Source organism: Oreochromis aureus, linkage group 23 (assembly GCF_013358895.1).
Source record: "Oreochromis aureus strain Israel breed Guangdong linkage group 23, ZZ_aureus, whole genome shotgun sequence".
Classification (NCBI taxonomy): Eukaryota; Metazoa; Chordata; class Actinopteri; order Cichliformes; family Cichlidae; genus Oreochromis; species Oreochromis aureus.
This window is the reverse complement of record NC_052963.1, coordinates 27,767,895-27,792,096: the sequence shown is the minus strand read 5'-3', so window position 1 is coordinate 27,792,096 and position 24,202 is coordinate 27,767,895. Positions and strand designations below refer to the sequence as shown.

Below are 24,202 nucleotides of genomic sequence, written 5' to 3'. Positions count from 1 at the left end.
CAAAAAGCTACCAAAGGCAGATTACAATGTAAATAATGTCTCCAGATTAAAAACAGGAGGAGTGATGCATCTCCTGCTGTCAGGCCTGCAGGTATCAGGCTGTGATGTTCTTCTTTATCTCATAGTGGACAGAAATTATTTTTTGGAGTGGCACAAATAATTTGTGTGGCATCAAATTTGATGCAGAACACCTGATTGTTCTGTAAATAGTTTAAAATGGTTATTTAAAAAATAAAAACCCATTGGCTGCATTTTTAGATAAATAGCTGCAAAAAGCTTTGTTGTTTGCAAAACTCAGTTACTTTTTTGAAGAAGTAACTAGTAAGTATAATTAATTTCTTTTTCAAAATGACTTGCACAACATTGGTCATTATATATTGTATTTTGCAGACAAAGAGTTACAGGACTCTCTCCTAGTGCACAGCAAGAACTTCACGCAGACTCATGATAAAGTCAGAGCTTTATAAAAAAAAAATGTTGTTGTGTTTTCAAAATTGGAATTCAACTTATTTTTACTTCCAATAGTGTTAACATACTACACAGGTCATGAACATGATTTCTTTTAATTTTCATTGTAAGTGAGTTAGAGCACTTAACTAAACGTATTCTAATAGAAATGTTGATGCTGTAATTAGATTTTTTTGATAAACCATGTAACTTGGATGGATGCAATGCTGGTTTGACCACAGTGCACACATCTGCTGTTCCTCACAATGGTCCAAGGGACCGCTCAGGGAGTTTGTGTGTTTGCTCGGACACATGAGAAATTAAAGGGAACATTGCCTGAGATCCTTTTTGATCATTATTATAGTTTCTAACTAAATATTCTCTGGGTGAAATTCCCAGGATAGCGTAGTCAGATTTTCCCTATGATTGTAAACACTTTTGAGCTCCTGCGCCACCATTCTAGTGTGACATGTGCAGTGATGGGAATAACGGCGTTACAAGTAACGACATTACTAACGGCGTTACTTTTTTCAGTAACGAGTAATCTAACTAATTACTATTCCCATCGTTACAACGCCGTTACAGTTACTAACAAGGAAACGCGGTCCGTTACTATTTTTCAACAAACAGACGGTTGAAGCTGTGTTCAGCTTACCGCATCTTATATCAGCTGCACGGAAGTAGCTGTAAGTAATCTGGACGCTACAGCTTTAAGCAGCTGCGTGCGCCCCCGCGGACGGTAATCACGATCACTGTCTAGCGCAGGGGTGGGCAATCTCAGTCCACGAGGACCGGTGTCCCTGCAGGTTTTAGATCTCACCTTGGGTAAACACACCTGAATCACATGATTAGTTAGTTACCAGGCCTCTGGAGAACTTCAGGACATGTTGAGGAGCTAATTTAGCCATTTAAATCAGCTGTGTTGGTTCGAGGACAAATCTAAAACCTGCAGGGACACCGGCCCTCGTGGACTGAGATTGCCCACCTCTGGTCTAGCGCAACACCTGGAGCTAAGAGGGCAAAACAATCGCATGAGTGCTGCTGTTTGACTGAGGAAGAATAAAGGAGTCGTGGTAAGCCAATCACATGACCACTTAAAGACAAAGCAACAAGGTGATATATACCAGTTTTTAAATTGTGTTGATAGGCCACGTAAAACCAGAGTCATGATAAACAATATGTACGCGTGTTTTTCCTCAATAGTTTCGCCACGTTAGCGCTAGCAAGCACTCTCTGCTTATGAGCAAAAAACAAAACAAAACAGGGGAAGTTTTAGGAGTGACGGAGAGAGAGAGAGAGGGAGAGAGAGAGAGAAAGAGAGAGCGCGAGTTTTGAGATGTGAGAGATTTGTGACGTTTAGCGTGTTTGGAGTGTGTAGTTAGTGTGCAGTGTTGTGGATAGTTTTGTGTTGTGTGTCAGAACAATGAGGCGACTGCTGTCTCCAGCAGTGATACACCTGCTGCTGTCAGACCTGCAGGTATCAGGCTGTGATGTTCTCCTTTATAGTGGACAGAAATTATTTTTTTGGAGTGGCACAAATAATTTGTGTGTCATCTTATTGAAGAACAGCTGATTGTTCTGTAAATAGTTTGAAATGGTTATTTTAAAAAAGGGTAAAAGGTAAATGGATGCAAATAACTTTGTTGTTTGCAAAACTTGTGCATAGGATTTTAAAATTGACAATTAATATTTGCATTTGAAGTTATGAAATATGATTCATTAAACATGTTTGTGGTTGTTACAGTAAAAATATAACTTTTTCTACTCTGATTTTATGGTTTTTGTCTGATTTTAGATCAATTGTGTAAATACAGTATGTCAAAATGAAAACATAACTGTAACTTCAGACACGTGAGGTTGTGCTGAAAGAAATGATACCAAACAAGACAAAGTAAATAGTTTTTAAAGGTAAAATGTGGAGGGAAAATCAAGAGTAGTAAAAAATGGCCAATTATACCCTGGACCCCAGGGGGTTAAACGATTTCTTTTTAAAGTAACGTAATAGTTACTTTTCAAGTAATTAATTACTTTTAGAATACTCTAACTCAGTTACTAACTCAGTAACTTTTTTGAAAAAGAAACTAGTAACTATAATTGAATTACTTTTTCAAAGTAACTTGCCCAACACTGGACATGTGTGACATCACTGGTTCCTTGCTCTCTTCCTCATTGTTCTCACCTCCTTGTGCTCTCACATTGTCTGTAATGTAATGTTTCTCCATAGTTCACAGTAACAAACTGTCCAGCTGTTCTGTCCACTCTCCTGCCACCAATTAGATGACATGTCCTGTTTAAGCAACTGATTAACATCTTCACAAGTAAATGGTCACAACAGTACTGCAGACAGACAAACTCATAAATCTCTACTTAGACAACTGGAAGATTTTCTTCATATTTTCCTGTTTGTTCACAAAGCAAACTTCTGTCATTCCTTTGTTGTTCTTACTGCAGTGGTTGGAGTGGTTTCCACACCTAATCGAATCAGTTTGGATCACTTTGCTTCACCTGAACACCCTGACAGTATTTACACACTGCTGTCTGACTGCATTCAGCTGACACTGAGATGAAGCAGAAAAGAAGCAGCTGGTATTTGGACAGCACACATGATGGAAAGGAGGATTTCAGTCGATGTGCACATGAATGATTTGTGTTTCCTCTGCAGGTGAAGGTAGAAAGTGTGTGTGAGCTGATGTGGATGTGAATTCAGCAGCATGGATCAGTGTGAGGACAGAGAGGAGGGAGTCCCTCCCTCTAAAACCACTCTGTGTGGGGAACATGAGAGCCAGACCAAAGCTCAGAGGTGAGATGACCATCTCTAACTGTCCATGACTCTTCTCCATGTCACAGCTCAGCACTTTTCACTATTCACACTCAAAGCTGTGTGTGTGTGTGTGTGTGTCACGTTATAGTTCAGAGCAGCGGTACGCACTGTATTCTGCCAGACCTGGGCCCAGCTGCAGATCCCTAACGACTGACTTGTACTTGGAGTTACACGTGTTTTTTACTCGAAAGCGTCTCCCTTCCAGTTGGTCCTCCTCACTGTTTTGTGGAGTGAATCAAGCACAAGACTGTACTAAACTTGAACCTGAATCTAAACATGAACTGATGCCTGAAACAACAAGCATACCTGAACAAGAAGCCTCTGCGACTTCAAAGTAAGTCACTGAAATACAGTGTTGGGTAAGTTACTTTAAATTAGTAACTTAGTTAAATTACTAGTTACTTCTATCAAAAGTAACTCAGTTACTTCAAGTTACTTGTTACTTTCAGAGTAACTAGTTACTAGGGAAAGTAACTTTGGTTTTACTCAGAATCCTCTTGTTAATGTGTTGCTTCCATAACTTTGCCAGTCTTCTAGCTTGCTTACTTGCCACAAGTGCACTGTGCCACCTACCAATAGAAAAGAAAAAATAATGTGCATACTTCCACGAGAGAAATCCCACGCCTGGACCGTCGTTGACCGCCGCATGATTCTAGCCTACGTCTCAGCGTCATGTGCGCTTTTTTACATCCAACACAAAAACTGCAGTCGTGGTGCTTTCGATTGTACTCAGAACTCGGAAATTCTGCCTTCTGAATAGGAAGATGTAGGTAACACCAAACTGCAGATGAGCTGCATCCAGGGCTGGACTGGGACAAAAAATCATCCCGGGCATTTTGACTAGAGACCGGCCTCCTATTATAGGAAAAATCATAAAGCCTTTGAATGAAAATAAACACTGTTGTGACAGTGATGTACACTGTTCTGATGGTATATATGTATCAATCTATCAATCGTTTGTTGTAAGATTCAGATAATTATTTAATAACAGCCAGACATTTTAAATGAGAATAAGTAAGAAAAGTATTTCTTTGTGCCCCCCTTTTCCTGTTAATGCCCTACCTGGCCCCCTGGCAAAACTTTGCTAGACCCGCCCCTGCACAGTTACCAGCTGTCAGCAACATAGAAAAGGATCCTGGTGTTATTTGTCTCTCAGAAACAGCTCATAACTTCCCTTCAACTCATTCATGTCACCTAAAAGGTAAACCTGTTTCTCCATCACCTGTTCAGCTCTGATGATTCAGTAAGGACATCTCCTGGTTTCATCTTCATGTTTCCCTCTCACCAGATAACCAAACTAATATCATGACCAGCAGCTTTTACAGCTGTGGCTCCAGCAAACCTCAGCTGATATTAGAAATTAATATTAAATAAATTCTAACAACAGCTGATCAAGCTTAAACGTGCTGCTGTTGTTTATCCGCTGGTTTCCTCTTTCTGGCGCAAAGTGGGCGATAAATAAACAAGAGAGGAAAGCCGATCAGCTGATCATTGATCAGTTTCATGATTGAAGTAGAAACAAGAGAGGGAGGGGAGAGAATGAGAGAAGAAGAGGCAGCTGTGCAGCAAAGACACAGAATAACTCCAGCTTTGTGTCTTTTTCATTGTAGCTGAAGTCTGGGACAAACTGTGTTCCTTTTCAGCTCAATACGAAACGCATAATGTTTTCTCTGAATACGAGACGATTCCGTTTTTTACGGGACGGTTGGCAACTCTAATAATTAACTGTATGAACAAAATCAGTAACATAGCACCCACACAGCTGTATAGAAACTCCGTCATGCTAGCTAGCACGCAGTACGAAAAAGTCAGCATACCGAAAATTAACTCCACCTAAACTTGGTTTATAACTGACTCAGATAGACTGCAGGTCATAACTTCTTACCTGAAGTTCCGTTCACCTGATACTCGGACCGGCGGCCGCTTCGGGTCTCTCCTCTTGCCTCCCTTTTCCTTCATCCACCTGCTGGCCTCCACCACTTGCTAATGTTATTGAATCTGTGGAAGCTCCGCGATATCCACCACCGCGAGTAACGAGTAACGAGCCTATCTAAATCCCAGTAACGAGTAGCAACGCTCCTGGTTTTGACATAATAACTAGTTACCGTGCTCGTTACCACAATAATAACGTAGTTACTGTAACGTGTTACTTAATAACGCGTTAGTCCCAACACTGATGAAATAGTAGTAACAGTAAAACCACAGAACTGTAAATCAACAGAGCGTCTGTGATTAAAAGCCTGAAGTAAAGGTGTGTCTCATAAATCTGCTTTCTCACTTTACATGAAACACTTCTTTATAGAGATATTAACCATGCACAGTTAAATAATTCATTAAAATTGGATCATCTCTCTTTAGTCTTCAGATCCTCGGTTGTAAACATGTCATGGATCAGGATCAGGCTGGGCCCCGGCAGATGATCTGTCCAGTGTTGAACAGCAGTGCTGTAAGTCATGCTTCATCCTGTTTCAGGTCCTTTTCTGTATATTAAAAAAAATGTTTATTTCCTCTTTTGTTCCTGATAAGCAGACTCTGAGGTAAATATCACATTACACAGACCCTGACTTTATTGATTTTATTGTTTTAATCTAATGTGCTGATTTTATTGTTTTAAATGTAATTCTGATCATCATTTTTTATACTATTTTATTATTGTCTTTGCTATTTGTGCTAATTTTATTTATTTTAATGTCATTTTAATAATCATTTTTATATATATATATTTTATTTATTTTACATTATTATTTTTCTTAGTTTTTTAACATGTTTAATGTATCATTTTGGCATGTCAAGTGTACAGCACTTTGTGTTCAGCTGGGGGCTGATCTGAAAGTGCTATATAAATAAATTGCTTGCTTGCTTGCTTACATCCACAGCCATAGCAAAGGAAAGTGTCCTGATTTGAAACTAAACAAGTCATTATTCTGTCTCTTCTTCATTTTAGAAAACACCTATCCACCTCAGCGTACAACATCACGTTTGACACCACATTCATGCTTGGCATAGAGTTTAACACAAGAGATAAATGCACAGTAAATTTTTACCTCTAATATGGAGACACCTTGAGATAGGAAACAAAATTGGGAAGCTTTGTCAGCCTCAGGGATCAACAGACTGCACTCTGATAACAAAATCACAGGCAGGATGACAAAGACCAAACAGCAAAGAGTAAACTCAGGTGACTTGGACCTCTAAGCAGAACACTGACGTAACAATTAGACTGTCCTTTTTTAAGAAAGCCTGTCTAAAATGAAACAATCCCAGGTTAATGCAAAATTGGATTATTTGTTTATACAAGCAAAGTTAAATTTGATGTTAGTCGCACAAAAATGTTGAAGTTTATGGTCTTAAAGCCTATATTTATGTATCTGTTGTGTTTGACCAGTCTATTTGTTTTTTTTCTGTTAACAACTCAGATGTTGGTGAGATTTCATAAAACGACTCTTTCTTGTTCATTGTTTAGTGTGCGTATTATCAAAAACGTTCTCTTACTTTATCAGGTAAAAAAGACAGACGGGCTTTTAAAGGAATGGTTGTGGGAAACTCTGGAGACTTTGGGAACTGAGGAGCTGAAAAACTTCAAGTGGTGTCTGCAAAATGTTACTGAGTCAAAGGATGGCTTCAAGCCAATCAAAAAGAGTCGACTGGAGAACGCAGACAGACTGGACACAGTGGACCTGATGGTGCAGATGTACGATACAAAGACTGCAGAGGTGACGAAGAAGATTTTAAGGAAGATCAAAAGGAATGAAGGTCTGCTATTTAGAGGAACTATAAAGCCTGTACATGTTTTTTTAAATAATAATAAAAATGAATCCATTATTGGTTTTCAACAGGACAACCCTTTCCCCAAATTCTGCTGCAGGATCAACCAGCTAATGCCACAGGTATGTGTTCATTATGGTACTAAGTCATACTACACTAAGACTGATAATATAAGTGTAATATTTAAGGGGGGAGACCAAATAGCTGCCAGTCTGATTTAATCTAAACCTTTCTCATCTTTCCACAATTCACTAACTTTCATCTGTGTGAAAAGGTGAGAAAGTCTGCCCAAAAAGGAAATCTACTTCTTCTCTCTATAACTCAGTTTGATATTTAACTGCAAGAAGCATTCAACTCCAGTCAAACAGATCTTTAGTTAATCTGCTATATGAGGTGGACAATTTCTCAGTTTCCTAGACTTCCAAAAGTAACGTATTTTTAGGACTACACATATATATATATATATAAACACCCAGCGCGCCCCTGCGGGCGGTTTATCCTTCAAGCTCGGGTCCTCTACCAGAGGCCTGGGAGCTTGAGGGTCCTGCGCAGTATCTTAGCTGTTCCCAGGACTGCGCTCTTCTGGACAGAGATCTCCGATGTTGTTCCCGGGATCTGCTGGAGCCACTCGCCTAGCTTGGGAGTCACCGCACCTAGTGCTCCGATTACCACGGGGACCACCGTCACCTTCACCCTCCACATCCTCTCGAGCTCTTCTCTGAGCCCTTGGTATTTCTCCAGCTTCTCGTGTTCCTTCTTCCTGATATTGCTGTCATTCGGAACCGCTACATCGATCACTACGGCCGTCTTCTTCTGTTTGTCTACCACCACTATGTCCGGTTGGTTAGCCACCACCATTTTGTCCGTCTGCATCTGGAAGTCCCACAGGATCTTAGCTCGGTCATTCTCCACCACCCTTGGGGGCATCTCCCATTTTGACCTCGGGACTTCCAGGTTATACTCGGCACAGATGTTCCTGTACACTATGCCGGCCACTTGGTTATGGCGCTCCATGTATGCCTTGCCTGCTAGCATTTTGCACCCTGCTGTTATGTGCTGGATTGTCTCTGGGGCATCTTTACACAGCCTGCACCTGGGGTCTTGCCTGGTGTGATAGACCCCAGCCTCTATGGATCTTGTACTCAGAGCTTGTTCTTGTGCTGCCATGATTAGTGCCTCTGTGCTGTCTTTCAGTCCAGCTTTGTCCAGCCACTGGTAGGATTTCTGTATATCAGCCACCTCCTCTATCTGCCGGTGGTACATACCGTGCAGGGGCCTGTCCTTCCATGATGGTTCCTCGCCTTCCTCCTCTTTCTTGGGTTTCTGCTGCCTGAGGTATTCACTGAGCACGCTGTCAGTTGGGGCCATCTTCGTGATGTATTCGTGGATGTTTCTTGTCTCATCCTGGACTGTGGTGCTGACACTCACCAGTCCCCGGCCCCCTTCCTTCCGCTTAGCGTACAACCTCAGGGTGCTAGACTTGGGGTGAAACCCTCCATGCATGGTAAGGAGCTTTCTTGTCTTGATGTCAGTGGCTTCTATCTCCTCCTTTGGCCAGCCTATTACCCCAGCAGGGTACCTGATCACGGGCAGGGCGTGGGTGTTGATGGCCCGGATCTTGTTCTTACCGTTCAGCTGACTCCTCAGGACTTGCCTGACCCTCTGCAGGTACTTGGTGGTTGCAGCTTTCCTAGCGGCCTCTTCATCGTTCCCATTCGCCTGTGGGATCCCCAGGTACTTGTAACTGTCCTCTATGTCTGCAATGTTGCCTTCTGGTAGTTCAATCCCCTCAGTTCTGACTACCTTCCCTCTCTTTGTTACCATCCGACTACACTTCTCCAGCCCGAATGACATTCCAATGTCATTGCTGTATAGCCTGGTAGTGTGTATCAGTGAATCGATGTCTCGTTCACTCTTGGCATACAGCTTGATGTCATCCATGTACAGGAGGTGGCTGACAACCGCTCCGTTCCGTGAGTCGGTATCCGTAGCCAGTCTTGTTAATGATCTCACTGAGGGGTTCAGGCCTATGCAGAACAGCAGTGGGGACAGAGCATCTCCTTGGTAGATCCCGCACTTGATGGTGACTTGTGCTATGGGCTTGGGTTGGCCTCTAGTGTTGTGTGCCACATTCCCATTGAGTTCCTGATGAAGGCTCTTAGGGTCCTGTTGATCTTGTACAATTCTAGGCATTCCAGTATCCAGCTGTGGGGCATTGAGTCATAGGCCTTCTTGTAATCAATCCAGGCTGTGCACAGGTTGGTCAGTCTGGTCTTGCAGTCTCGGCTGACTGTTCTGTCTACCAGTAGCTGGTGTTTTGCGCCTCTGGTATTCTTGCCAATCCCTTTCTGTGCCCCGCTCATGTATTGACCCATGTATTGACACATATATATATATATATATATATATATATATATATATATATATATATATATATATATATATGTATATATATGTATATATATATATGTATATATATGTATATATATATATATATATATATATATATATGTGTATATATATATATATATATATATATATATATATATATATATATATATATATATATATATGTGTAGTCCTAAAAATACGTTACTTTTGGAAGTAACATATATATATATATATACACATATATATATATGTGTAGTCCTAAAAATACGTTACTTTTGAAGTAACATATATATATATATATATATACACATATATATATATATATATATATATATACACGTATATATATATATATATATATATATACGTATGTGTATATATATATATACACACACATACATACATACATACATACATACATACATACATATATATATATACATATATATATATGTATATATAGGGTCTCCATGGCAAATTGGTCCTGGGTGAGGGACCAGACAAAGAGCGATTCAGAAGACCTTTATAAAGAAAACATCGAGGGAACAGTTTACCCTGCCCGGATAGGGTTACCGGGGCCCCGCCTGGAGCCAGGCCTGGGAGGGTGCCCGAGGGCGGCGTCTGGTGGCCGGGCCTTAATCCATGGGGCCCGGCCGGCACAGCCTGAAGAGGAGACATGGGCCCCTCCTCCCAGGCAGGCCCACCACCCGCAGGAGGCGCCATAGGGTCGGGTGCATTGTCGGGTGCGGCCAGGAGCGGAGGCCCTGGCGGACTGATCCCCGGCTGCCAAGACTGGCAATAGGGACATGGAATGTCACCTCTCTGGTGGGGAAGGAGCCTGAGTTAGTGCGTGAGGTTGAGAGGTACCGGCTAGATATAGTCGGGCTCACCTCTCACGCATGGCTTGGGCTCTGGAACCAGTCTCCTGGAGAGGGCTGGACTCTGTCTCAGTCTGGAGTTGCCCCTGGTGAGAGGCGGCGGGCTGGGGTGGGTATTCTAATATCCCTCGGCTTGCTGCCGGCACGCTGGGATTTTTCCCGGTGGATGAGAGGGTTTGTTCCCTGCGCCTTAGGGTCGGGAATGGGTCCTGACTGTCATCTGCGCTTATGCGCCCGAGTGGCAGTTCAGATTACCCAGCCTTTTAGAGTCCCTGGGGGGTGCAGGAAGGTGCCCCACCTGGAGACTCTGTTGTCCTGCTGGGAGACTTCAATGCTCACGTGGGTAACAACAGCGAGACCTGGGGGCGTGATTGGGAGGAACGGCCTCCCTGATCTGAATCCGAGCGGTGTTTTGTTATTGGACTTCTGTGCAAATCACAGTTTGGCCATAACGAACACCTTGTTCGAACATAAGAGTGTCCATAAGTGCACGTGGCACCAGGACGCTCTAGGCCGCAGGTCGATGATCGATTTTGTAATCGTATCACCAGACCTGCGACCATATGTTCTGGACACTCGGGTAAAGAGAGGGGCTGAGCTGTCAACTGATCACCACCTGGTGGTGAGTTGGATCAGGTGGCGGGGGAGGACGCTGGACAGACCCGGTGCACCTAAACGTGTAGTGAGGGTGTGCTGGGAACGTCTAGCAGAGGCCCCAGTCCGCGAGATCTTCAACGCACACCTCCGGCAGAGCTTCAACAGCATTCCGAGGGAGACTGGGGACATTGAGTCCGAATGGACCATGTTCAGCGTCTCCATTGCCGAAGCTGCTGCATTGAGCTGCGGCCGCAGGGTGGTTGATGCCTGCCGTGGTGGTAATCCCCGAACCAAATGGTGGACACCAGAGGTGAAGGAAGCCACCAAGCTGAAGAAGGAGTCCTATCGGGCTTGGTTAGCCTGTGGGACTCCAGAGGCAGCCGACAGGTATCGACAGGCCAAGCGGAATGCGGCTCGGGCAGTGGCTGAAGCAAAAACTCGGGTGTGGGAGGAGTTCGGAGAGGCCATGGAAAAAGACTTTCGGACTGCCTCGAAGAGATTCTGGCAAACCGTCAGGCGTCTCAGGAGGGGAAAGCGGTGCTCTACCTGCACTGTGTATAGTGCTGGCGGAGCACTGCTGACGTCGACTGAGAAAATTGTCAGGCAGTGGAAGGAATACTTCGAGGACCTCCTTAATCCCACTGACACATCTTCCGAGGAGGAAGCAGAGTCTGGGGATGAGGGGAATGACCCGGCAATTTACGGGGGCGAGGTCACTGAGGCAGTTAAACAACTCCTTGGTGGCAGAGCCCCTGGTGTTGATGAGGTCCACCCCGAGTTCCTGAAGGCTCTGGATGTTGTAGGGCTGTCCTGGTTGACACGCCTCTACAATGTTGCGTGGAGATCAGGGGCAGTACCCCTGGACTGGCAGACCGGGGTGGTGGTCCCCATCTTTAAGAGGGGAGACCGGAGGGTGTGTTCCAACTACAGGGGGATCACACTTTAGTGATCGTTAGTTAGTTAGTCGAACCTCGGATACAGGACGAACAATGCGGTTTTCGTCCTGGTCGCGGAACACTGGACCAGCTCTTTATCCTCTCAAGGATACTTGAGGGTGCATGGGAGTTTGCCCAACCAGTCTACATGTGTTTTGTGGACTTGGAGAAGGCATTCGACCGTGTCCCTCGGGGTGTCCTGTGGGAGGTGTTGCGGGAGTATGGGGTGTCTGGCCCATTGCTACGGGCCATTCGATCCCTATACAACCGTTGCAAGAGTTTGGTTCGCATTGCCGGCAATAAGTCGGACTCGTTCCCGGTGGGTGATGGGCTCCGCCAGGGCTGCCCTTTGTCACCGGTTCTGTTCATAATTTTTATGGACAGGATTTCTAGGCGCAGCCAAGTGGCGGAGGGCTTTAAACCGGTGGCCTCAGAATCTCATCTCTGCTTTTTGCAGATGATGTGGTTCTGTTGGCTTCATCAGGTGAGGGCCTCCAGCTCGCACTGGAACGGTTCGCAGCTGAGTATGAAGCAGCAGGAATGAGGATCAGCACCTCCAAATCTGAGGCCATGGTTCTCAGCCGGAAAAGGGTGGAGTGCCCACTCCGGGTCGGGGATGAGTTCCTGCCCCAAGTGGAGGAGTTCAAGTATCTCGGGGTCTTGTTCGCGAGTGATGGGAGAAGGGAGCCGGAGATCGACAGACGGATTGGTGCTGCGGCTGCAGTGATGCGGACGTTGCACCGGTCCGTCGTGGTGAAGAGGAAGCTGAGTGTAAAAGCGAAGCTCTCAATTTACCGGTCGATCTACGTCCCTACCCTCACCTATGGCCACGAGCTGTGGGTAGTGACCGAAAGAACGAGATCGCGGATACAAGCGGCAGAAATGAGCTTCCTCCGAAGGGTGGCTGGCCTCTCCCTTAGAGATAGGGTGAGAAGTTCGGCCATCCGGGAGGGGCTCAGAGTAGAGCCGCTGCTCCTCCACATCGAAAGGAGCCAGTTGAGGTGGTTCGGGCATCTGACAAGGATGCCTCCTGGGCGCCTCCTGGGTGAGGTGTTCGGGCATGTCCCACCGGGAGAGGCCCAGGGCAGACCCAGGACACGCTGGAGAGATTATATCTCTCGGCTGGCCTGGGAACGCCTTGGTGTTCCCCCGGATAAGCTGGAGGAGGTGGCTGGGGAGAGGGAGGTCTGGGCTTCTCTGCTTAGGCTGCTGCCCGCGCGACCCGGCCTCGGATAAAGCGGATGAAGATGGATGGATGGATGGACTACCTCCTTTACCATCTGAAGGACACTTGGTCATCATATGAATTATTGGATCAGTGGGAGTCACTAATACTAGATGGTCTTGTTCATGGAGAACTATGGAGCTTGAGATAATAAGCAAATCAGTCCAGCTTCTGCATTGGTGTTGACACAATACTAGTTTGTTGTAGTAAAGAGAAAACGGATTCTTAAGGTGAAACTGTTGATAGTCTTACCATCAACAGCTAGCTTTGGGTAGTGGCCAAAGGAATAAGGCCATGTATACAAGTGGTGAAAACATGCTTCCTTTATTGGCAGTCTATGCTTAGCCTTAGAGACGGGGTAAGCAACTCTCACATTAACAGAGGTGGGATGGTATCTGCACTTATGTATTTGTTTTTCTGACAACTTTTGGGTTTTATTTCCTATTTATATTTTTAAAGTGGGCTGCATATGTTTTTTTAAGTGGTGATAATGTATCTAACAATGTATATAACAACAAAGTATATAACAACTCAAACGAAATGCACCGTGACTGGGGCACCATTGCTGTGGTGCTCATGGTCAGAGTTAGGTTGCATCAAGTGTACCACAGATGAATTATCTGAGCCACTGAATTCAACCTTTAGGTCACCTGAATACAGTCTAGTGTAAAGAAAGTATAAAGAGTAAACTGTCAGTTTAACGGATGGAAATCAGCCAAGATAGTTTGTGAAGTATTAGCTTCTTTCTCTCAGTTGTGTAAAGAGCAGTAAACCTCAGATCAGCACCAGCAGCTCAGCTGATCAAAACCTGCAGACAAAGAAAGTCTACTTGAGCTTTCAATAGAAATGATAATATTATCAATCATAGGGTCACCCTCACCTGCCAAATCTCATTATCCTCTTACTGTACACATTTCTTTGGTTTAGCTTTGGGAGCAAGGTTTTTAAAAAAGTCTGTATTCACATTTACTAATATTATTTTGTTATTATATCAATACAGCACAAGGATTTCACTTTGACCTAAGTGAAGAAGTTGACACAGCCCTTCAACTTTTGCCAAAGTATTTTTTTTAAACAAGTATCTCTACTTTTCTTTAAGTAAAGAGCTTCAGTAATTTTGCCACCTCTAGCCATTAAGAAGAGGCTCTGAACAGAGCAGCAGTCCTGTGTATTAATAATGACTAATGTGTCTCAGATATCTGCCTAAAATGTCTCCTCTTCTAACTGAGGGATCTTGAGAAAGTTCAACTTACAAGAGAGCCCAGGGCAGACTTAGGACACACTGTCAAGATTTTTCTCTCAGCTGGCTTGAGAATCCTTTGGTAACCTCTAGAAGATTAAGGATACAGTGGAGGATAAGGGAGAGGTCTAGAAGGCTCAGGCAGCCTGGATCTGGATAAGTGGTAGGAAGATGGGTAGAATTTTTAATATTGATAAATTGATATCCTACACTGTAAATGAAGAACTGATCACATCCATGATAATGTTTTCATTGCTCACTAACTGTTACATCTTTCCTTTTTTTTCTTTCTGTATTAAGATGCTTTTGTTCAGTGTCAATGCAAAATAAAGTCCAAACTAAAGAAGAAGTTCCAGTGTGTGTTTGAGGGGATCGCTAAAGCAGGAAACCCAACATTTCTTAATCAGATCTACACAGAGCTCTACATCACAGAACAAAAGACTACAAAGGTTAATGATGAACATGAAGTCAGACAGATTGAAACAGCATCCCAGAAAATGCACAGATCAGAAACAGCAATAAGATTAGACGATATCTTCAAAGGCTCCACTGGAAGAGATGAACCAATCAGAACAGTGCTGACAAAGGGAGTGGCTGGCATTGGGAAAACTGTCTTAACACAAAAATTCACTCTGGACTGGGCTGAAGACAAAACCAACCAGAACATTGAATTCACATTTCCATTCACTTTCAAGGAGCTCAATGTGTTGAAGGAGAAAAAGTTCAGCTTGGTAGAACTTGTGCATCGCTTCTTTACTGAAACCAAAAAAGCAGGAATCTGCAGCTTTGAAGACTTCCAGGTTGTGTTCATCTTAGACGGTCTTGATGAGTGTCGACTTTCTTTAGACTTCCACAACACTGAGATCTTTACTGATGTTACAGAGTCGACCTCAGTGGATGTGCTGCTGACAAACCTCATCAGGGGACATCTGTTTCCCTCTGCTCGCCTCTGGATAACCACAAGACCTGCAGCAGCCAATCAAATCCCTCCTGAATGTGTTAGTATGATGACAGAGGTCAGAGGGTTCACTGACCAACAGAAAGAGGAGTACTTTAAGAAGAGATTCAGAGATAAGGAGCAGGCCAGCAGGATCATCTCCAACATCAAGGCATCACGAAGCCTCCACATCATGTGCCACATCCCAGTCTTCTGCTGGATCACTGCTACAGTTCTGGAGGATGTGCTGAAAACCAGAGACGGAGAAGAGCTGCCCAAGACCCTGACTGAGATGTACATCCACTTCCTGGTGCTTCAGGCCAAAGTGAAGAAGGTCAAGTATGATGGAGGAGCTGAGACAGATCCACACTGGAGTCCAGAGAGCAGGAAGATGATTGAGTCTCTGGGAAAACTGGCTTTTGATCAGCTGCAGAAAGGAAACCTGATCTTCTATGAATCAGACCTGACAGAGTGTGGCATCGATATCAGAGCAGCCTCAGTGTACTCAGGAGTGTTCACACAGATCTTTAAAGAGGAGAGAGGACTGTACCAGGACAAGGTGTTCTGCTTCATCCATCTGAGTGTTCAGGAGTTTCTGGCTGCTCTTCATGTTCACCTGACATTTATCAACTTTGAAGTGAATCTGCTGGTAGAAGAAGAAACCTTATTTACAAACTTCTACCAATGTGCTGTGGACGAGGCCTTACAGAGTCCAAACGGACACCTGGACTTATTTCTCCGCTTTCTGCTGGGTCTTTCACTGGTAACCAATCAGATTCTACTCAGAGGCCTTGTGACTTATTCAAAAAGTATCTCAAAAGCCAGTAAAGAAACAGTCTGCTACATTGAGAACAAGCTCTGTGAGAATCTGCCTACAGAGAAAACTATCAATCTCTTTCATTGTCTGAATGAACTGAATGATTGTTCTCTAGTAGAGACAATCCATTGGAACCTGAGTTTAGGGCGTCTCTACCCAGACGAACTGTCTCCTGACGAGTGGTCAGCCGTGGTCTTCATCTTACTGTCATCAGAAAAGGATCTGGATGTTTTTGAGCTGAAGAAATATGTTTCAGAAAGTGCTCTTCTGAGGCTGCTACCAGTCGTCAAAGACTCCAAGAAAGCTGTGTAAGTACACAGATATTTATTGAGATATTCAGTTTACTGGAAGAGTTAATCATTGCTCTGTTATTTTCCCTTTAGACTAAGTGGCTGTAACCTTTCACAGAGAAGCTTTGAAGCTCTGTCCTCAGTTTTAAACTGTGACTCATCTCATCTGAGGAAGCTGGATCTGAGTAACAACAATGTGCAAGATTCTGATGTGAAGATACTGTCTGCTGGATTGAAGAGTTCATACTGCAGACTGGATTCACTCAGGTCAGAACAGAGTTAAAAGGCCTCAGAACTCTAAATACTTGATAAACTAAATAATAATAATAATAATGATAATAATGATAATGATAATAATAATAATAATAATAATAATAAGGGTTGCAAGCACAGATGATAGGTCCCTTGTGTATGTCCAGGCAAGCTGTAGTTACTTTAGTACATCATGGTTGGAACCTTTTATGTAAATTCAATCTACATGAGATGACACTGTGTGACCTAATATCGTGACATAGATATCTCAAGGCTTGAGATTCTCATGAAGCATGTGATGTTTAGGGCAGATGGAACTATACTTAAGTTTTATTTGCCCCAAAAATGCGGTTTCACAAAAACACAACTTTCCATCACCAAAATCTTTGGATTGAACTCACAAAAGATGCAGCCAGAGTTGCACCTTAAAATCAAAATAGCTGATTTCTTATTGGGTTTTTAGTATGACTTTTTTGCACATCACAGCACATTACATGAGGGAGCTAAATTTCAGATAGACAAATTAAATGTAGCACCAGGGCCTAAACTTCAACAGGGGAGTCGTTAATAATGTTATATCGTCAATTTGTAGGACTCTGTGTCACGGCCAGCGGGGCAAGATGTATGTAAATTATTAAAGGACCCAAAATGCGAGCACTGCTTCTGTTGAGAGTGAGCTATATTGAAGAGGATGTCAAACAACGAAAAAAGGGCGAGGGTGGTGAGAACAGAACTGACAAAACTAACCTGAAACCAGAGCAGAGAGATAACGCAGACCAGAGAACAAAACACCATATAATACAGACAAACCAGCAACACGCAGGAGAACACACAGGGCTTAAATACACACAGCAGTAATCAAGGAATGGGAGACAGGAGGGGAACACACCTGGGAGAAATCAGAGCTGATGAGACAGGGGAAACGTAAACTGAACACACTCACTTGAGACAAAGACCTTCAAAATAAAACACGAAACTAGCAGACACACAGGACCAGACAAGACACTGAACTTAACAGAGTGACTCACGAGCAGACACAGTGACACCATGGACAGACAGAGGGAACACAGACAGGCATGAAACAAAACCCTAACACATAGCAAACCTAAACAAAAGACATAACAGAATAAACAAAACATAGAATATTATAAAGAAACACAAAACACTGAGTCGTCAGACTCAGGGCCATGACACTCTGGTGCTTGAAAGAAACCAGAAAGATCTTCATTTAGCCTGGAATAAGAGCTTGCTGCTCTATATACATGTTATTAGAAAACTCCTCTGTAAAGCTAGGACACCTTAGTCTTCATTGATTGAAGAAATTATGAACAATGCTAGGAAAATGTAGGACTGCTTTCATACATTTGTACAATCTTTCTAAAATTAAAAACATCCTGGCTCAGAGTGATGTTGAAAAAGTAGTTCATGCATTTATTACTTCTGGAGTGGACTGTTGTCATTTATTACTATAAAAGCTCAGTGAAACACCTTCAATTGATCCAGAATGCTGGAGAATGTATATGTAGAATTTGTGGAACCAGTTCCCAGTTTGGATTTGTGAGGACTCTCTCTGCTTTCACAACTGGGTTTAAAAACCTTCCTTGTTCATAAAGTCCGGGTTTGATAAGGTCACCCTAAATTCTCCCGTAGTATTTTTCTATCAATTATTTATATTATATACAGCCTAGATTTGTATAGCATGTTACACCCAGAGGAATTTGTGATGACTTGCAGGATTTACATTATGGATAGCAAATGTTTAGCTGATGAAATCAAATGTTTTCGATGCATTTCCCACAACTGCACACTTTGGAAATTCCCACCCTCTGGTCCCTGAAAGATTTCTTTTATTATTTATGTTAGCTGCAACTGTTATCAATCTGTTTCTAATTTCTAATGTTTCTAAATCTTGCTGGTTGATAGAGGCACTTTATTTACATTTCAAATTAAATGTTTTTCATGTTTATTATTTTCTGTCCAGGCTCTGTGACTGCAAACTCTCACAGAGAAGCTGTGACGTTCTGTCCTCAGTTCTCATCTCACAGACTTGTAGCCTGAGGGAGCTGGACCTGAACCACAATGATCTGCAAGATTCGGGAGTGAAGATGCTATCTGCTGCACTGAAGAGGACACAGTGCAAACTGGAAATGCTCAGGTCAACAAGTGATAACTGGTAACACATAAAGTAGACCTATGTTTCCAGAAAGTCGGGCTTGTGTAACATCTCTATTAAAATAATTTTAAAACTATTTGATGTGTTGGTTCCATCTGAAATAATCAAATGTACTTCCTTTACACAGCTGTAATTACATCCTAAAGACATTTTAAGTCTGAAAATTGATGATGAGTCAAATTGTAGAAAAATAAAAACGTGTGATATATAAATATCCACTGATGTCTCAAATCAAGTACAATGCTGGAAATCTTGATTTATTACTTCCAGGCTGGACTACTGTAATTTATTATTATCAGGATGTCCTAAAAAGTCCCTGAAAAGCCTTCAGTTAATCCAAAATGCTGCAGCAAGAGTCCTGACAGGGACTAGAAAGAGAGAACATATTTCTCCTGTTTTGGTTTCCCTTCATTGGCTTCCTGTTAAATCCAGAATTGAATTCAAAATCCTGCTCCTCACATACAAGGTCTTAAATAATCAGGCCCCATCTTATCTTAATGACCTTGTAGTACCATATCACCCTATTAGAGCACTTCGCTCTCACACTGCAGGCCTACTTGTTGTTCCTAGAGTATTTAAAAGTATAATGGGAGGGAGAGCCTTCAGTTTTCAGGCCCCTCTTCTGTGGAACCAGCTTCCAGTTTGGATTCGGGAGACAGACACTATCTCTACTTTTAAGATTAGGCTTAAAACTTTCCTTTTTGCTAAAGCATATAGTTAGGGCTGGACCAGGTGACCCTGAATCCTCCCTTAGTTATGCTGCAATAGATGTAGGCTGCCGGGGATTCCCATGATGAGTTTTTCCTTTCCAGTCACCTTTCTCACTCACTATGTGTTAACAGACCTCTCTGCATTGAATCATATCTGTTATTAATCTCTGTCTCTCTTCCACAGCATGTCTTTATCCTGTTTTCCTTCTCTCAATCCAACCGGTCGCAGCAGATGGCCCCGCCCCTCCCTGAGCCTGGTTCTGCCGGAGGTTTCTTCCTGTTAAAAGGGAGTTTTTCCTTCCCACTGTCGCCAAAGTGCTTGCTCATAGGGGGTCATATGATTATTGGGTTTTTCTCTGTATCTATTATTGTACGATCTACTGTACAATATAAAGCGCCTTGAGGCGACTGCTGTTGTGATTTGTCACTATATAAATAAAAATTGAATTGAATAACAAGGGGAGTTTAAAAGTGGCTTTGACAGTATTTTAGGAATTATTTCTCAATAGAAACTTTTTTATATTTGGACTGTATTCATTCAAACACTGGATACAATCGTGGGTTGACTTTAAAACTGAAAATCTAACCTCTTCCTAAGTTATTTTTCTTTTTACTATACAATGAGCTTGTGTTTTCTGCTGTGTTTTGTGTCTGCAGGCTGTCAGGGTGTATGATTACAAGTGAAGGCTGTGTGTCACTGGCCTCAGCTCTGAGCTCCAACCCCTCTTATCTGAAAGAGCTGGATCTGAGCTACAATCATCCAGGAGACTCAGGAGTGAAGCTGCTGTCAGCTAGACTGAATGATCCACACTGGAGACTGGACACGCTCAGGTATGGAGAGCCCTACTGCAAGCTTGAGACCAAGTACAAGAACTAGTCTTTTGTTATATATAATTTCATATTTAGAGACCGCATTCACAAGACTTCATTTTCAAAGAATCGTGTATATAAAATTCCTCCTCTTCCTTTTCCTGGTATATAGAGATATCTATCTATCTATCTATCTGTCTATCTGTCTGTCTGTCTGTCTGTCTGTCTGTCTGTCTGGATGGATGGATGGATGGATGGATGGATGGATGACCCAAGCTTGAAGGATAGACCGCCCACAGTGGCGAGAGGGGATTTTGTTTTTTTTTTAATATTGCTTGATCTAACCCCCTTCTTCTTTTAGGTTGGAGCCTGCTGGAGTTCAGTGGTTGAGACCCGGTCTGAGGAAGTGTAAGCCTGTTTCCAATGTGATTCATAAAAACAAGAATGAACACCAAACAGATGAATAACCTCTGCTGTGTTTTTCATATCTCCATCAGATGCATGTGAACTCACGCTGGACTCAAACACAGCAAACAGAAAACTCAAACTCACTGACAACAGCAGGAAGGTGGTATATGAGGGCTGTCAGTCATATCCTGACCATCCAGATAGGTTTGACAGGTGTCCTCAAATGCTGTGTGGAAATAGCCTGACAGGTCGCTGTTACTGGGAGTTTGAATGGAAAGGAGATGTTCAGTTAGCTGTGAGTTACAGAGGAATCAGAAGAAGAGGAGACGGGCTTGATTGCAGGTTTGGGGAGAATGATCAGTCCTGGAGTCTCTTCTGCTTTGATAATCGTTTCTCTGTCTGGCACAACAACAGACATGCTCTCCTCCCTTTTTTTTCTCCCACTGTGTCCTCCTCTGTCTCTAACAGAGTAGGAGTATTTGTGGACTGTCCTGCTGGCACTCTGTCCTTCTACAGAGTCTCCTCTGACACTCTGATCCACCTCCACACCTTCAACACCACATTCACTGAACCTCTTTATCCTGGAATAGGGTGTTTTATTCATTCCTCTGTGACTCTGTGCGATCTTTAGAAGAATCTTATCTGGTAACAAAATATACAAGCTGAAAGTGTGTTGTTTACTTAGATGATCTTGTACAACTCTTAAAGTTGAGTAAAATCCAGTCAAGTAATCTGCAGGTCAATGATTTAATTAACTGAATAACCATAATATTAATAACCTTTCATGGACTAAGGACTGCCTGACACAGTATGTGAGACCTGGCAGTACTGTGTCTAACTTGGTGATGCACAGTACAGGAGCTCCACAGGGAACTGTAATACTGCTGTTCACCTTGTGCACCACAGACTTTCCAAACAACACCAGGTCACCAACAGAAATCCTCTGATGATACACCTGGACAGTCTCGGTCGTTGTGTCCTTGGGCAAGACACTTCACCCGTTGCCTACTGGTGGTGGTCAGAGGGCCCGGTGGCGCCAGTGTCCGGCAGCCACGCCTCTGTCAGTGCGCCCCAGGGCAGCTGTGGCTACAATGTATCTTGCCAATGCGTGGATGACTGAATGTAGTGTAAAGCGCTTTGGGGTCCTTAGGGACCAAGTAAAGCATTATACAAATACAGGCCATTTACCGTTTACCCTGGATGCATCATCAGTCTGTTGCAGGGCCACCACAGAGAGACTGACAATCATTCACACCCACAATCACATGTAAGAGCAGTTTAGAATCACCAATTAACCTAACCTCACTAACTGCATGTCTTTGGACTGTGGAAGAAGGCTGCAGTACTCAGAGAGAAACCACACAGATACACACCACTGTGCTGCCCACGGTGTAGAAAAATGTAATGTGATAATGCAGGTTCTTAGGCTTGTAAAGTAAGTAATCAAAAATAAACTTTGAAATCAGTTTAATCATAAGAGGATAGCTGTGGTGGCATTGCTTCTAAATCTATGAATAAACAATTAATGATCTGTAGTACTTGTAACGTAAAGTCGACATTTAACACCATATTTACGAAGGCTATTTAAATTACAAGCCTGAAATGTTTATTGATCTTTTTTTAACCATCAAAATTGATCAGGATCAGTAATTGGGTATTTCAGACAAATGCATCACATGTCTCTGTATTAGCATATCAAGCAGTCCTTTAAAATCCCCTTTTTATGAATACTTATCATTTTCAAGACCTGCACCATTTTGAGTCCTTTTGTCCTAGAATAACAAAATATGTATATTTTTAACAAAATTATTTTCTCAGTTAAGGAAAAGTGTGAGCAATGTGTGAAAAAATGGTCTGAAAGTGGGTTGACTGATCTTTTTTTTAATATCTATATCTCAAAAAGTATGGGACTCAACAGGATGTGTGTATAAAACTTATTGAATCAGCACAGAATCGATATCACACAATGATCAGTGGAAAACAGGGAACTTGCAACTCGTTTTAAATTCAAACTGATGTTTTCAGTGTAATCATTATAAATGTTCAGTCCTTGAACCATAATCATTATTAGTGTTTTTCTAAAAACTCCAGTGTTTTTCTATTTGGACAGGATGTATTGATGTTTTTGTTTTTGTGGTACAACTTGTCTTATTTGTGCAATCCGCATTAAAGTTGAAAGAAAACTGGAACTGTCACTAGCTTAACTTTCACTGGAACTTTCCAAGAGTGCAAGACCTTTAAAAAATATTTTAACAAACTAATACTCAGACAAAACCACAGATCATAGATACACTAAAAGTATAGGACTTTTATCTTAAACAGCTTTTTGAGATATCAATGTTTAAACATTGTCTCAGATTTCAGTGTGCAACAAAAAGGCCTGAAAGTGACCTTTAAAAAAAAAAAAAAAAAATATATATATATATATATATATATATATATATATATATATATATATATATATATATATATATATATATATATATATATATATATATATGTATATATATATATATATATATATATATATATATATATATATATATATATATATATATATATATATATATATATATATATATATATATGTATATATATATATATATATATATATATATATATAGATATATATATATATATATATATATATATATATATATATATATATAGATATATATATATATATATATATATATATATATATATATATATATATATATATATATATATATATATATATATATATATATATAGATATATATATATATATATATATATATATATATATATATATATATATATATATAGATATGTTGAAAACAATTTGATTTATGAAGCTAAAATTTGTCAGCAACCATTATACATGTTCAAACTTTTGTATCACAACATTTTGATGTAAATTCGAGATGGTTGAGTAGAAGACCTGTGTTGTTTGAGGTGAATGACCTGTTTAATAATCAATAATCTTGTGAGACACATAAGCGTTGTTGTGACTCAGTGTGACCACTGGAGGGAAGTAAAGACTCTTTTGCAACATACAATCACGCTGCAGACTGCAGACAGTGCACAGGACAGTGGGAAAGGTTTAGTCATGCTTATAAGTTATCCAGAAATAAATTTAAACTTGGCCCAGAAGCAGCACCTGCTGTCTGGACTACAAGATCTTTCATTTGTTTCCATGTTCATTAAACATATAGATTACAAAGATATAGAGTTAGAAGTTTTAAAGCCCAGTTATTTGGATACATAATGTCTCATGTGTATAATTCAGGTTTTTTTATATTACATATTTTAGGTTCACCACCATGCACAAACACACACAGACACACACTCAAAAAATACTAAGTGTAACTGAATTAATATTTTGTGCTCTGTAATTTCATCCAGAAAATGTAACTGTAATGATCAGTGTTGCTCCTTAATCTGAAGCTGCTAACACGTTGCTCTGATGGTTGGATTAAAAGTCATTAAAGCTTTAAAGGTTTTTAAATCAAGCTTGAAATCGT

The 24,202-nt window shown here is 41.7% G+C and overlaps 1 protein-coding gene and 1 long non-coding RNA gene across 2 annotated transcripts; both read left to right on the top strand.

The window, feature by feature from the left end:
- The first annotated feature begins 1,464 nt into the window (after window positions 1–1,464).
- Window positions 1,465–3,158, top strand: LOC120436236. Its single transcript, XR_005610261.1, has 3 exons — window positions 1,465–1,520; window positions 2,899–3,033; window positions 3,110–3,158. It is a non-coding gene; the product is annotated as an uncharacterized LOC120436236 (long non-coding RNA).
- A 206-nt stretch (window positions 3,159–3,364) lies between these two features.
- LOC116325036 (NACHT, LRR and PYD domains-containing protein 3-like) lies at window positions 3,365–21,722 on the top strand. The gene is made up of 10 exons (XM_039606822.1): window positions 3,365–3,602; window positions 5,627–5,714; window positions 6,769–7,021; window positions 7,105–7,155; window positions 14,600–16,361; window positions 16,437–16,610; window positions 18,577–18,750; window positions 20,136–20,309; window positions 20,650–20,696; window positions 20,786–21,722. The coding sequence occupies exons 1-10, from the start codon at window positions 3,553–3,555 to the stop codon at window positions 21,325–21,327; spliced, it is 3,315 nt and encodes a 1,104-aa protein (XP_039462756.1). The 5' UTR covers window positions 3,365–3,552; the 3' UTR covers window positions 21,328–21,722.
- The last annotated feature ends 2,480 nt before the right edge of the window (window positions 21,723–24,202 follow it).